Source organism: Spermophilus citellus, assembly GCF_964194105.1.
Source record: "Spermophilus citellus genome assembly, chromosome: X".
NCBI classification, from domain to species: domain Eukaryota; kingdom Metazoa; phylum Chordata; class Mammalia; order Rodentia; family Sciuridae; genus Spermophilus; species Spermophilus citellus.
In genome coordinates this window covers 117,707,510-117,723,485 of record NC_138190.1, presented here as the reverse complement: position 1 = coordinate 117,723,485, position 15,976 = coordinate 117,707,510, and the positions used below count along the sequence as shown (strand labels likewise).

The following is a 15,976-nucleotide window of genomic DNA, read 5'->3' as shown; positions in this document are numbered from 1 at the left end:
GCCTTATTTTATTTACTTTAGATGGTAAAACTTCAGGAAATTTTCAAGACATTTTACCTAGGCAAACATAGTGGCAGGAAACTTCAGTGGCAATCAACCCTAGGACACTGTGTGCTAAAAGCAGAATTTAAAGAGGTAAGTACATGTTCCCAAAACTTAAGTTTTCATTTTTATCTTCAGTATGGAGGTCATCCTTCTTCTAGTATTGTTGTATAAAGGCATCCTAGTCATCTGCTTGACAGCAGTTATTACTACGGTTGTGTGTATATTTTAAGATTGTGATCTTTTTCACAATTGATTTGGTTCTTCTTCAAAAATCAAAAACAATAATTTCCCCCCCACCCTTTCCCACCTGTGGATGAAGAATTCACATTGTGACTTCTTGACTGAAATCTTCCTATTGGCCAGAGCTAAAGAATAGAATAGGAGTTTAGGGGAACAGTTCATGTATCTAAATTTCAAAAAACTTGCTGGGCGGGGTGGCACACATGGATCATGAGTTCAAAGACAGCCTCAGCAAAAGCAAGGTGCTAAGCAACTTAGTGAGACCCTGTCTCTAAATAAAATTCAAAAAAGCGCTAGGGATATGGCTCAGTGGTCGAGTGCCCCTGAGTTCAATCCCTGGTACCAAAAAAAAAAAATATATATATATATATATATATATACATACATACATACATACACACACACACACTCCCATACACCTGCAGCTTTTTAAAATTAATCCGAATCAAACAAGTCAAAAAATGCATTTGAAATAGTGATTTGTTACTGCTTGTGATGAATGTCTGTAAGGAAAAATGGGCTGAGTTATTAATTTTCATTACTTTGCTATTCTATTTTAATTATAAGGCTTAAACTGTTAAGAGATTAACTAATCCTTCCCCTTATTTTAGGAAGGATCATACCTAAACCCTACACTGAACATACTGTATTACCACCTCAAGTGGTTTTTCTGAATAATGTTAATCCGTTTCTAAACCCACTAATTGAAAAATGCTTTTCCTATGAGAGATTTTTAGTTTGATTAATATTTTATGTTTTTTTTTTTTAATTGTGGTTAAACATTGCTGTTTTTCCAACAGGGTAAAAAAGAACTCCAGGTCTCTCTTTTTCAAACACTGGTGCTGCTAATGTTTAATGAGGGAGAGGAGTTCAGTTTAGAAGAGATCAAGCAAGCTACTGGAATAGGTTCGTATTGAACCAGTTGTTTAGCAAGCATTATTAGGTATCCACCATGTGCACACAACTACATTAAAGTCTGTGGAGGATACAAATGAATAATCTCTCTCTTCCATACTCTTAATGTAACCATGGGGAAAGAGAGAAAAGACATTTGAGATAATTTCAAAACAAAGCCCAGCATGGTGGCTCATGCCTATAATCCCATTGGCTTGGAGGCTGAAGCAGGAGGATCAGGAGTTCAAAGCCAGCCTCAGCAAAAGTGAGGCGCTAGCTAAGCAACTCAGTGAAACCCTGTCTCTAAATAAAAAACAAAATAGGGCTGGGGATGTGGCTCAGTGGTCAAGTAACCCTGAGTTCAGTCCCCACTACCACCCACCCCAAAAACAAACAAAAAGAGATAACTTGAGACTGGCACGGTTGAGAAAGCCCTCATGAAGGAAGTAGAACTTGAGCTGGATCTTTAAGTTTTGGTCAGTGAGAAGGCATATGAGGCAAGGGGAAATTGTGTGAAAAAACTTGGTACTTAGGAGTGGGGACAACATGGCAGGAATCATGAAGAGTTTAATTGTAGCATAGAATAGTGAGCTACAAAATTCAATTGGTAAGATAAGGCCTGGTAAATCTAACAAATGAAATGTACATTATAGGGTCTCATGTGGGATGTAATAGAAGTAACTTACTTGGACAACTTACCTGGAATCAGTAGACAGGGGAACTTGGAGGATGAAGATATTTTAATCTAGAAGCTATTGTGATAATTCAGGCATAAAATACTAAGGGGCTTTGACTAGAATGAGGCCAGTGAGAACGGAGAAGAGGCATCTCAAAGGAAGCAGCTGTTACATGCATGAAGGAATGAAGAAGAAGAGTTAAAAGATGATTTCAGAGTTTTTCATCATAGTATGTTGGTAGTTAGTATGTTAGTGGTATCACTACTAACAGTTGGAAAGACAATGCAGTTTTATGGGGAAAGAAGGATGTACTGGAGTTATGATAGTAAGACAGCCTGGAGAAGGTGTCCTTTAAATGCAGGACTGGAGAAAAGTCAAATGTCATTTCAGATTTGGTATAGTTATCTACATGGAATGATAATTAACACCTTTAGACAATGACCAGGAAAAATACTATTAGATAGGACATGGACAAAGTATTTGGTGACCTTGGGTGGGGGGAGAAGTTTGAATAGAGGGATGTGGATGGAAGGGATGGAAGCTAGATTGAGCTTGAATGTTCATGAGGTTCATGCTGATGAGCTGATAACAGATAACTAAATTGCTGTTTCTTTAGAGGATGGAGAGTTAAGGAGAACACTGCAATCATTAGCCTGTGGCAAAGCTAGAGTTCTGGCAAAAAATCCAAAGGGCAAAGATATCGAAGATGGTGACAAGTTCATTTGTAATGATGATTTCAAACACAAACTTTTCAGGATAAAGATCAATCAAATCCAGATGAAAGAAACGGTAAATCTTTTGCTTTGCTTTCTCCTAGTCCTAATAAATAAGAATTCTATATGTTCATAGTAGAAATTTACAAAGATTGTATACCTTAATACATTCTCTGTGCCAATATCTAATCTTCCATATTTGATTTGGGGTTTTCTTTTTGTCCGGGAGTGTTCATGATTGGGTTGATAGCCAGTGTAGTTTTATATCCTGCTTATTTCATTTAATTTTCAACCTTGAGAACTTTAAAAAATATTTTTAGCAGTAGGTGGACATAACTTTTATTTATTTTTTTATGTGGTGCTGAGGATCAAACCCAGTGCCTCCCATGTGCTAGGCAAGCATGCTACCACTGAGCCACAACCCCAGCCCCAACCTTGAGAATTTTTCTATGCTTATAAATATCTTCAAAAGTGACAAGTGATTGCATACTATTTTTTTTAGATTGCCATTATAATTTGTTGATTCTTTGGCACTGAAATTCATGACTTTTTTTATGTGGGGGTTGAGGGGGGTCTCACTGTGTTGCCCAGTCTGGTCTCAAATTCCAAATTTATAACTTTTTAGTATTATAAATAAATCTGCAAGAAATGTCCTTGTACCTAAAGCTTAATCTCTCTGATCTTTCCCTTATGATAAATTCATGGAAGTCAATTTTTTTAGGTCAAACAATGTGAACATTTTAACAATCTTAGCAAATAATGCTATATTCCCCACTATTAAGTATAACTATAATATGCTAATAAAAACAAAAAATAATGCCATATTGTGTTCTGTAAATTCTAGACCAATTTATTCTTTGCCCAGCAGCATAAGTGCCTGCACATGCTAGGCAAGTACAACCCCAGCTCAAGATTATATTTTCTTTTTTAAATCTTTGCCAACTTGCTTGTTGAAGAATCTTAATGATTTAGTTAATTATTTCTTTGATTAACAGTGAAGTTAGATATTTTATTTTTGCCATTTGAATTGTAAGATATTTTATTAAGGAAACCAACCACAACATCCTGAACAGGTTGGCTTCAGTTCCAACCAGGTATAATGCAATACTGGGGGAAAAGTTTTAATGTGAGACCAGGGTCAGTATCCTCAAACAAGTTCCTTTTTCACACATACATCAAAGCATGATGTTAATGTAAAAGAATACCTTGTCCTGGGGCTGGGGATGTAGCTCAGTGGCAGAGCACTTACCTAGCATGTGTGAGACAGTGGGTTCAATCCTCAGCACCACATAAAAATAAGTAAAGTAAGGTATTGTGTCCATTTGCAACTACAAAAAAAAAATGTTTAAAGAAAAAGATTACTTTGTCCTTACTTCCAAACCATTTATGCTGTACCAGAAATTAAACTGATGCAAAAAATTCAAATCGTTCTTTCATTTTAGGTACTAAAGGTTAACATTTTTACTTTAGTATCTGGATTGGCAAACTGACTCCTAAACACCTAAATTTGTGTAAATCTTGAAGGGATGTAAGCACTAATGGAATGTATTTGAGGTTTATATATTACCAAATGAAAATTACTTTTCAAAGACTGACTCATTTTTCTTCAGTCAGAAACTGTTATACAGCTGTTTTTATACAGAAATCTAGTGAACAAGCTCTTGTACTGGTACTCATAAGTTTATCTGAAGAGAACAGTAAAAGAAAATGGTAACTGATAGAGCATGCTAATAATCCCACCTACTTGGGAGGCTGAGGCAGTAGAAAAGAATAATATGTTAAAATCTGCATCAGCCCTCTGTACTTCCAGAGAAAATCAATTCAAAGACAGTGTTATTCTATTAACTGGTATTGGCTTTACTCCATTAGTACAAGGCAATATAATTAAAATAGGGAGGAGTTATGTGAGTTTTTTAAGTTTAGCTTTTTTGTTGTTTTTTTTTTTTAGGTTGAGGAGCAAGCAAGCACTACAGAAAGAGTATTTCAAGATAGACAGTATCAAATTGATGCTGCAATTGTTCGGATTATGAAGATGAGGAAGACACTTAGTCACAATCTCCTTGTTTCTGAAGTGTACAACCAGTTAAAATTTCCAGTTAAGGTAGGTACTTATATGTTTTCATATTAAGCTTGCTATAAATAAAAGAAAATATGTTCAATTTTTGAACACTAATCTTACAAACTCAGATTAAGGCCTTAAGGCCATTTAGAGAAACAAGTTTTAATTTCCTGTGCTTATGCATATGATTAAAAAGAAGACTTTGTTGGCATATGTGGGCAGCTATGAAGAAAAGGAAGCAACAATATATAGAAGCCCCTATACCCGAAAGTTTAATGGCTAACTGAATTACTGACATTCTCAAGTTTATTCAGTGTATTTCTTTTGAACTTCTTTTCTCCTTGAAATACCTTGGTGCCAGGCATGGTGTTGCACACATGTAATCCCAGTGGCTCAGGTACTGAGGCAGGAGGATTACAAGTTAAAATCTAGCTTCAGCAAAAGCGAGGTGCTAAGCAACTCAGTGAGACCCTGTCTCTAAATAAAATACAAAATAGGGCTGGGTATGTGGCTCAGTGGTTGAGTGCCTCTGAGTTCAATTCCCAGTACCCCCCACCCAAAAGAAAAAGAAACACCTTGGTATTTGGCAGGTTTGATTATTTTTTAGGTTGCATTAAGTCTTAACATTTAGTTAGCTTACATAAATGTTTATTACAAACTGTACAGGGGATAGCATATAGTTCATTGGTAGAGCACTTGCCTACCACATGCAAGCAAGGTCCCTGGGTTCAATTCCAAGCACCAAACAAACAAACAAAAAGAAGCCAAAACAAACAAACTTATGTATAGATAACTAGTTATCATTAAGTGACTTTTTCATATTTCACATTTTTATTAACATGTATTAGTTATACATATTAATGGATTTCAGTGTAGCTGTACCATTCATGCATGCAGCATGCACTGATCAAATCTAACCTCCTTTTAGTGTCTTATAAAAATTCTAGCTAGCTGGGCATGGTGACACATGGTTGTAAATCCCAGATACTCAGGAGGCTGAGGCAGAAGGATTCCTCAGCAAGTTACTGAGACCATATTTCAAAATAAAAAAGGGTCAATGATGTAGTTCAGTGGTAAAGTACCCCTAGGTTCAATCCTCAATACTGCCCAAAAAAGAAATAAAAGTCTGGCTGTAGTTCTGGTAAACTGAAATTGGCAATTAAATGTATATGTTTTCATGTAAACACCCAGTAGTAAAGATGCTTAGACATTATGATATTCTGAACTATTATCTTAAGTTTTAGAAGATTCCTAAACACTTAGTATAGTTTGAATAGACTCCTGGATGTTGGAGTTCTTAAGAGCTTTGGACTTTGATAAATCACTTGACCTTGTTTCTTCTTGTAAAATGGAAATAATAATTGTATTTATCCTGTAGGATTATTGTGAGGCTTAAAGGAGATCATGAATATAAAAACAAATTTAGCGTGGATTTGGCATATAATAAGCATTCAATAGCTATTAATTCTAATAAGATAGGCTTTTTCTCTTCTCCAAACCTGATACTGCCTCATTACCACACTCCACCCTCATGCTCTGCCTAATAGTCATTTCATCTCCAGGCAGAGAGAGATCACTGCTAGGAAGGTAGAAGTGTCATTATAATGTGGCAGTAGTCTAGGTGTCTCATCATGGTTAACAGAAAAATCTCTTGATATTCAAACTTTGGGATTACTAGATGGAATTTTTAAAAATATTTTGAGAGTTTTTCATTTTGTTTTTTTTTTTGTTTTGGTGGTACTAGGGATTGAACACAAGGCTTCATGCATGCTACACAAGCACTCTACCACTGAGCTATATCCCTAGCCCTTGTTTTGTTCTTGAGACATGGTCTCACTGTGTTGCCCAAACTGACCTTGAACTTCTAGGCCCAAGGGATTCTGCTGCCTCAGTCTCCTGAGTAGCTGGGGCTACAGGTGTGAGATACCCTGCATGGCTTTTCTCCTCTTTATCCAGTGTTCATGGTCTGAAAAATCCCCTTATTAACAAGCATGATTATAAAGTTAGCCCTCCATCTATGGGCTCTACATCTGTGGATTCAACCAATTGACAATATTCTTTTTTTTTTTTTTTTTTTGTACCAGGGATTGTACCCAGGGGTGCTTAACCACTGAGCCACATCCCCAGCCCTTTTTATTTTTTATTTTCAAACAGGGTCTTTCTAAGTTGCTTAGGAACTTGCTAAGATGCTGAAGCTGGCTTTGAACTTGAGATCCTTTTGCCTCAGCTTCCTGAACCATTGGGATTATAGGCGTGTGCCACCATGCCCAGCTTGAAAAATATTCTTCAAAAAATTACATTAGCTGGGTGCAATGGTCCGTGCCTGTATACTAGCTTCAGGAGGCTGAGATAGGAGGAGCCCTTGAGGCCATCCTGGATAACACAATGAGGCAGGCCCCCATCTCTAAAATAAGCAGAATTGTATCTGTACTGAACACAAACAGATTTCTTCTTGTCATTATTCTCTAAACAATATATGAACTGTATAATGTAACGACTATTGGCATAGTATTTGCATTGTATTAGGTACTGTAGATAAACTAGAGATGATTTAAAATATACAGGAGCTGAGTATGGTGCACACCTGTAATCCCCAGTGGCTCAGGAGACTGAGGCAAGAGGATGGCAAGTTCAGGGCCAGCTGCAACAATTTAGCTAAAATAGAAATTTAAAGGGCTAGGGGCTAGGGATGATATAGCTCAATGGTAGAGCACTACTGGGTTTGTTTTCCAATACCACAAAAAAATACAGACATATACAAGTTTGTGCATAAGTTGTATACAAATACTGCAGTATGTTTTATAAGAATTTGAGCACTGGCAGATTTTGGTGTTTGGGGGTCCTGAAACCAATCTCCCACACATAATAAGGGACAAATTATTATTCTTTTTAAAGGCTGGATACACAAGACATTAGTACAATTTTGTCATCTCAAGAGCTATGTACAGTCAGCCATGAACACAAGCTGTATAAACATTATGGATAATATTTTTGTTGTTGTTATTACAATGCTGGAGGTTAAACCCAGGGACACTTTACCACTGAGTGAAATCCTCAGCCTTTTTTATTTTGAGACAGAGTCTTGTGAAGTTCTTAGACCTCACTAAGTTGCTGACGCTGGCTTTGAATATGCCAACCTCCTGCCTCAGCCTTCCAAGTTGCTGGGATTATAGGGATGTGCCACTGTACCCAGCTTTCTTGATTTTTTTAAAAAAAATATTTAATGTTGTAGTTGGACACAATACCTTTATTTTATTTTTATGTGGTGCTGAGGATTGAACCCAGGGCCTCACACATGCTACGACAAGTGCTCTACTGCTGAGCCACAACTCCAGCCCCCCCAGCTTTCTTGATTTTTAAACCACAAGTTAAGATTCTAACTAATTAGAACAAATTTTTAAAAGTATCCAAAAAATGAAGATTCTGAAATCCAAATCAAGTATAGGAGTTGATAGTTAAATTAATTACATTAAACCTGGAATACACATGTGAATGATGATACTTTGTTTATTGAACCATTTGATGTAGTATTCTTTTAAATAGTGATTTCCCCTATCCATTTTAAAATTTAATTTATATTAATGAAAACTAACTTGGAGACCTAGCTTTTATCCAAAATAAGGGTGTATTTATCTTTTCAAACTACATTGCTTAGAGCTAAGTAGTATTTTTATAAACTCTAATGTATTCCTCATGGGAAGTTATGAGAAGTTTGGTTTTGTATTTAATTGTGCAGAGGGTAGTTGCTTTAGGGAAGATCTCTTTAAAATAGAAAAGTGTTGGTGGGTTGGGGTTGTGGCTCAGTGGTAGAGTGCTCACCTAGCACGTGCGAGGCCCTGGGTTTGATCCTCAGCACCACATAAAAATAAATAAACAAAATAAAGATGTTGTGTACAATTAAAAAATAAACATTTTTTAAAACGGAAAAATGCTAGAAAGTATTGTATAATGATATGGGTGTGATGATTTAAAAGGGCTGGGGATGTAACTTAATGGTAGAGTACCCCATCAGTGTTCTGTCCCCAGCAGGTCACCCCACCACCACCACCAAAGAAAAATATTAAGGGATTTATGTAAATAAAAACCTAAAAGTAAGTAAATTCAATATATGAAATCTGTTATACAAAATAGTTCTCTTTTTTTTTTTAAGAGAGAGGGGAGAGAGAGAATTTTTTTTAATGTTTATTTTTTAGTTTTCGGCAGACACAACATCTTTGTATGTGGTGCTGAGGATCAAACCCGGGCCACACACATGCCACGCTAGCGTGCTACCGCTTGAGCCACATCCCCAGCCCCAATAATTCTCTTTTTAATGGGGTATTGCTAAGTGGGCTTTTGCTAATGATTATTAGCTTTGCATTTAAAATTTGCCTTCTCTTACAGCCTGCTGATCTTAAGAAGAGAATAGAATCCTTAATTGACCGGGACTACATGGAAAGAGATAAAGAAAACCCAAACCAGTACAACTATATTGCATAGAATGTTGACCTTGGTGTCATATGCAGTAGACAGTGGATAAACTAACTTGTTGATCCTATATTATTTGACTTCTTTTATACTACCGATGACCAAATGAAGCATTGTAATGGAAATAGTTGAGTGGACTTTTTCTCAGTGGTTAACATGCCCATTTAAAGAGTAATACTTACCTTAAGAAGAATGTTGTTGAACTCTTTGCATGTTATTTAGTATGATGTGCAGAAAACTCTTAAGAAAGTACCCGGTCTTCGTGATTCCTCTTTGGAACTGGGGAAGAGGTCCCTATGGCTATTATAAAGGGCGGGGGGTTCTTATACACCATTATGAAGCAAAATGTTTATTTGCTTAAATTCTCATTTAAAGATACTTAAATTGCATGCAAACTTTATTTACTGTACAGAGTTCTGGATGTATTTATCAAATAGAAAAACCACCCTGGACTTGGTTGTTCACCTGTTTTGTGATTTCCCTTGAAAAGAAAAATAAGTTGTCATAGCTATTGATATTTTACTAGGTAATGTTCTGTTACACTGAAGGGGATGTTTTAAAAAAAGCTTATTTGGAAACAAGTTTTCAAGTAGGGTAACAGTTGCTTACATAGTATCTTGTATATTCACATCCTAAAGTTTTCCATTTATGAGTATGGGATGTGTATATATGGCTTAGCCCCAAGTTTACTGTGCTGATTAACAGGTACTTATAAAATAGCTAAAATTAAAAGATCGCTTATCAGTCATATTAGAGGAACATCAGAGGAAAGAAAAATCCAACTCTTTCTTCATATTAAAAGTGCATACAATATAAAAATTGCAAAAGAGACCAAAATCAACATGTTCTGTAAATTATTACAGGAGTGAAAATTCATCAGCTAGTTTTCAACTTGATTTAAGACTTTAAATGTTTTTGAACAGTTCTGTCTTTATCTTGGACCAATTGTAGATTGTTACAGGCTTCCTAGGATTTAGCATTCCAATTTTCTCTACCAAAGTGTGGATTTTTTTTTTTAAGCATCCCAGTTCTTCTCTTTGATAAATGAGCCTTTTAAACCATTTTGCTAACATCTTAAAACCCTAGATATAAAGGTCTTCCCTCATTTTCCCCACACAACCCCTATTTGGAAATTTCAATTTCAAGTTCTGTATTCCTTTCAAAGTTGCTTGAAGTTAAAGAGTTCTTATAGCCACTGGACACCTTTTCAGGGAATGTCCCAAGACTGTTCACACATAGTATTGTTCTTCAATTGATAATGTGAGTAAAAGGCTTCATTACCATCAGTGGGATTTTGTTTTGTCTCCTCGTTTGTTTTTTCCTTGAAGGGTATCAGTCATGGAAGATGCAGAAAGTTGTTTTTTTTTTAATTAGAACTTCTTTAATGCTTTTTGCAACAGCATATTTCCTTCCTGTTTGGAGCCATTAGGAAAGAAGCCTAGTTCCTAACCTTCAATTGAGGAGACTTGGGACTCTTCTGTCTACTATTGATTATTTTATTGAGTTCTCAAAGACCTGTGGCCAGCTATATATATATTTTTTTTAAGTTGCCTCTTTTTTCTCTAATTGCGTCAACTTGCACACTGTTGTCTAACTGCATATAGTATTTTAGAATTCCTTCTTAATTCTTTTTGAGCTGCCATTGCCTATATTTTTTCAGCCTCACAGGAGCTCATCTGACAAGGAAATGTGGCTATTTTGTTTGCCCCCTCTCCATACTGAACCATCTATCTCCATCAGTGTTCTAACTCACCCATGATGGTCTCTTGAGATATGTAGACCATTACACCAGACTCACTAATTACTCTTGAACGATTTTTAGAAAGAGTTGGTCCTATTAGAAGGAGACTCTTGATGTCACCTTCAGTATCTTGAAAGTGGGTCCCTTCCTTGAAGTTCTTAATTCTTTGAAAACTTGATGCTGTTTCAGCTGAAAAATTAGCAAGACTATTAAAAATTAAGGGGAATTGTTTAAGAAACTAAAAAGTAATTGCAGACTACATTGGATAATTGTGACTTTCAGTTGTTCTGTATCAGTTGAATTTTTGTGCTCTTTTCCCTGTGTACGTGGTGGTTCTATTTTTCTCCAATAAAACTTTTATTTAAAAAAAGTTTCTGGGGAATATCTTTAAAATTCACATATTGTAAGAAAGTTATAAAACCACAGTTTTGAGATAATGCTGAGGGACTATCAGGAGGGAAGGTATGGTAAAAGTAAAATGCCCCAAAATCTTCAGAGTAGGTAATTGTTCTTAAATGCCATTTTAGAAAAATCAAATACAAGTATAAATATTGTTTCATTCCAATCCTCACAGTCCAGTATTTTTGTGAAGTCAGTATAAAACTAAGGCCAGAATTGAGAGGACAACAAGAGATTATGCTTATTTTACTTGTGGCACTCGTTCTAACTTTTCTGTTAATAATTTTGTGCTTTGGGCCGACTACTGTCACGGAAAAATGTTCCTCAAAGTTTCTCAAATGCAGTTTCCTGAGTTTGCTAAATGGTCTTAATATGATGTCTTTGTCATACTCTTGAAATTCATACTCTTTGTGGGTATAGTTCAGGAAATCAAGTTTTTCCATTTAGGCATCTTTATCTAAAGCTTGGAGAAGTTTGTTTTTAAAACTTAACATCTGTAAATTCTTTTAGTTAAACTTTTTGTTTTAATTACCATTATTTAATACTGCAAATGAAAGGAACATATTTTGTTTTCTTATTTTCATAAAATTGGCAAAACAAATTGTTGAGTAGTGCCAATAGGAATTTGCATAATTATTTATAAAATGGGGTTTGGGCTGGAGTGCTTGCCTTGCGTGCACAAGGCCTTGGGTTCTAATCCCCAGCACCACAAAAAAGAAAAAAAAAAGAAATATTGTCTTTGCTAATGCTCCATTAATATAAGACTTGCTTTATGTTTGAATAATGAACAGGTTCAAATCTAACATTGTTAATTTATTTTCGTTTTTCCCCTTGACATTAAGGATTTTCTTTTGAATGGATACATAAGAGACTTCAATATTTAATAATTCTTGGTAAAAGTTATGTGTAGCATAGTAAAAATAAAAGCCAGATTTGTTCTTCTGTAGAGCCTCTTTTTAATATCTTTATTTAGTTTATTTTTATGTGGTGCTGAGGATTGAACTCAGGGTCTCACACGTGTGAGGTGAGCGCTCTACCACTGAGCCACAACCCCAGCCCTAGAGCCTTTTTTTTATACAGAATATGAGAATGTGCTGCATTCAACACGTTAGAACTATTTCATAGTTTCAGATCCCTTTAATTTTTTCCTCTAATTCTTGTAATAAAATCTTTCAAAGCATTTTTTTTTTTGGTGTGTGTTACTGGGGTTTTACCCAGGAGTACACTACCACTATGCCTCCAGCCCATTTATAATATATTTTTTTAATTTTAATATTTATTTTTCTTAGTTTTCAGAAGACACAACATCTTTGTATGTGGTGCTGAGGATCGAACCTGGGCCGCACACATGCCAGGTGAGAGAGCTACCGCTTGAGCCACATCCCCAGCCCCCCATTTATAAATTTTGAGAGAGGGTCTCCCTAAGTTGCTGAGGCTGGCCTTAGACTTGGAATCCTGTTGCCTCAGCCTCCTGAGAAGCTGGGATTATAGGCATGTGCCATCATGCCTGGCAAAACTTTTTAAAAATGTTTTTAAATACTTTTTTAGTTGTACACAATACCTTTATTTTATTTATTTATATGTGGTGCTGAGGATCGAACCCAGCACCGAGGACGTGCTAGGCAAGTGCTCTACTGCTGAGCCACAACCCAAGCCCTTAAATTTTTTATCATGGTAAAATATACATAACATAAAATTTACCATTCTATCATTTTATTTTTTCATTCTAATCATTTTTTAAATATTTATTTTTTAGTTATAGGTAGTCTTTATTTTACCTTATGTGGTGCTGAGGATTGAACCCAGTGCCTCATGCATGCTAGGTAAGCGCTCTACCTCTAAGCCACAACCCCAGACCCATTCTAATCATTTTAATACATTAACAATATTGTATAAACATCACCATCATGTAGTTTCAGAACATGTTCATCAACCCAAATGGAAATGCAATACCCATTAAGCAGTCAGTCTTCAGTCCTCATTTACCCACCCTCTGGAAACCACTGATCTGCTTTCTGTCTCTGAATTTGCCTATTTTGGATATTTCATATCAATAGAATCGTGGCCATTTGTGTATGATTTTTTTTTATTTAGGTTCATCCATGGCATAGTATGTATCAATACTTAATTCCTTTTTATGATGGAAAAATTCATATATACCATATTTATCCATTCAGGTGTTAAAACATTTTGGGGTGTTCCCACCTCTTGGCTATTTTGAATAGTGCTGCTGCAAAGATTTGTATATGAACATTTGTTCAAATCCCTGTTTAAAAGTCATTTGGGAATATAATCCAGAGTCAAATTGCCAGGTTACATGATAATTCTGTGCTTAACTTGCTGAGAAATCACCAAACTTTTCCATTGAGGTTGCACCAATTTTCACTCACACCAGCAGTCTACAAGGATTCAAGTGTCTCCACATTGGTGTTTTCTAGTTTATATTTATTATAGCCATCCTAGTGGGTATGAAGGAGTAGATCATTGTGGTTTTGAATTTCATTTCCTTAACAGCTATTGATGTTGAGCATCTTGTCATATGCTTGTAAGCCATTTGTACATTTTCTTTGGAAATGTCTTCATGTCCTTTGGCCATTTTTTAAATAGACTGTCTTTTCTGTCATTGAATTGTAAGAATTCTTTATTTTCAGGAACTAGACCTTTAGCTGATAGAATGATTTGCTAATATTTTCCTCAGTTACAGAAGTGTATCACTCAACAGTGTCCTTTGGGCAAAAGCTTTCAGTTTTAACAAAGTTCTGTTAGTCTGTTTTTCTTTTGTCACTTGTGCTTTTGTTGTCACTTAAACCATTGCCAAATCCGAGTTCATTATATTTTTACATTTCCCATTTTCTTTTTTTTAATTGGTTGTTCAAAAACATTACAAAGCTCATGACATATCATCTTTCATACATTTGATTCAAGTGGGTTATGAACTCCCATTTTTACCCCAAATACAAATTGCAGAATCACATCGGTTACACATCCACGTTTTTACATAATGCCATATTACTGACTGTTGTATTCTGCTACCTTTCCTATCCCCTACTATCCCCCCTCCCCTCCCCTCCCATCTTCTCTCTCTACCCCATCTGCTGTTAATTCTCTCCCTTGTTTTTTTCCCCTTTCTCCTCACAACCTCTTATATGTAATTTTGTGTAACAATGAGGGTCTCCTTCCATTTCCATGCAATTTCCCTTCTCTCTCCCTTTCCCTCCCACCACTCATCTCTGTTTAATGTTAATCTTTTCCTCATGCTCTTCCTCCCTGCTCTGTTCTTAGTTGCTCTCCTTATATCAAAGAAGACATTTGGCATTTGGTTTTTAGGGATTGGCTAGCTTTACTTAGCATAATCTGCTCTAATGCTATCCATTTCCCTGCAAATTCCATGATTTTGTCATTTTTTAGTGCAGAGTAATACTCCATTGTGTATAAATGCCACATTTTTTTATCCATTCATCTATTGAAGGGCATCTAGGTTGGTTCCACAGTCTAGCTATTGTGAATTGTGCTGCTATGAACATTGATGTGGCAGTATCCCTATGGTAGGCTTCCCATTTTCTTATCTATATGTAAATATATTTTTTTGTGGTTCAGAGATAATTTTGCTGACCTGGAACAATGGTGCTCACCTGTAATCCAGCAAATGGGAAGGCTGAGGCAGGAAGATCTTGAGTTCAAAGCCAGCTTCAGCAACGTAGTAAGGCCCTAAGCAACTTAGTGAGACCCTGTCTCTAAATAAGATATTTTTTAAAAGGGCTAGGATGTGGCTCAGTAGTTAAGAGTCTCTGTGTTCAGTCTGTGGTACCAATAAAAATAATAATAATAACCTTGCTGATATCACTCACAAAATTTAATTTTGTGTGTTTTAGAATTACAATTTAACAGTTGGGCACAGTGGTCATGCCTATAATCCCAGTGGCTGGGGAGGGAGAGGCAGGAGGATCATGAGATCAAAGCCAGCCTCAGCAAAAGTAAGGTGCTAAGCAACTCAGTGAGACCCTGACTCTAAATAAAATACAAAATAGGGCTGGGGATGTGGTTCAGTAGTCAATGTGCCCCTGAGTTCAATCCCCCCATCAAAAAAAAAGAATTACAATTTAATTTGTGAAACTTATAAAATAAAGGACATTGTTTAGAAAGGAATGACAACATATTTAAAATTAAGTATGCACAAAATCTTCTACACTTCTAGGATTTGTGTATAAGTTGTATGTGTTTTTGTTTTATTAATGCTGGGTATCTAGGAGTTGTCCCTACATTACAGGAGGTTATGTTTCAGTCAGTATTTGTTCAGAGGTTGTATTTAATATCTCTGTGCCCATGTTTTGTTTGTTTTTCTAGTTCCAGAGATTGAACCCAGGGCTCATGCATTCTAGGGTACTGCTGACCACTGAGCTACATCCCCAGCCCTTTAAAAAAAAAAAAATTAGACATTGATGGACTTTTATTTCATTCATTTATTTGTATGCGGTGTCTAGAATCGAACCCAGTGTCTCACACATGCAAGGCAAGTGCTCTACCACTGAGCTACAACCCCACTCCCCCAGCCCTTTTTAAAATTTTGTTTTGAGACAGGATCTTTCTGAGTTTCCCATATTGGCCTTGAAGTTAAAGATTCTCCTGCCTCAACCTCCCAAGTAGCTGGGGTACAGGCATGCTTAGCTGGGCTGGTATGAGTTTGTACCCTTTGTTGAATCTATGTGGCTTAGGAGATACTTTCAAGTCTGCCCCATGTCCT

The 15,976-nt window shown here is 36.1% G+C and overlaps 1 protein-coding gene across 2 annotated transcripts in view; it reads left to right on the top strand.

The window, feature by feature from the left end:
- CUL4B (cullin 4B) overlaps nt 1-11,278 on the top strand; it is a 43,083-nt gene extending 31,805 nt beyond the window's left edge. Inside the window, exons 17-21 of one of the 2 annotated variants that reach the window (XM_081277447.1) lie at nt 22-135; nt 1,086-1,191; nt 2,473-2,645; nt 4,518-4,670; nt 9,012-11,278. In XM_081277447.1, coding sequence (XP_081133573.1) covers nt 22-135; nt 1,086-1,191; nt 2,473-2,645; nt 4,518-4,670; nt 9,012-9,107 — 642 coding nt within the window. In that variant the 3' untranslated portion in view covers nt 9,108-11,278. The remainder of the gene's footprint in view (nt 1-21; nt 136-1,085; nt 1,192-2,472; nt 2,646-4,517; nt 4,671-9,011) is intronic. The other variant, XM_081277448.1, reaches the window with a different exon arrangement.
- The last annotated feature ends 4,698 nt before the right edge of the window (nt 11,279-15,976 follow it).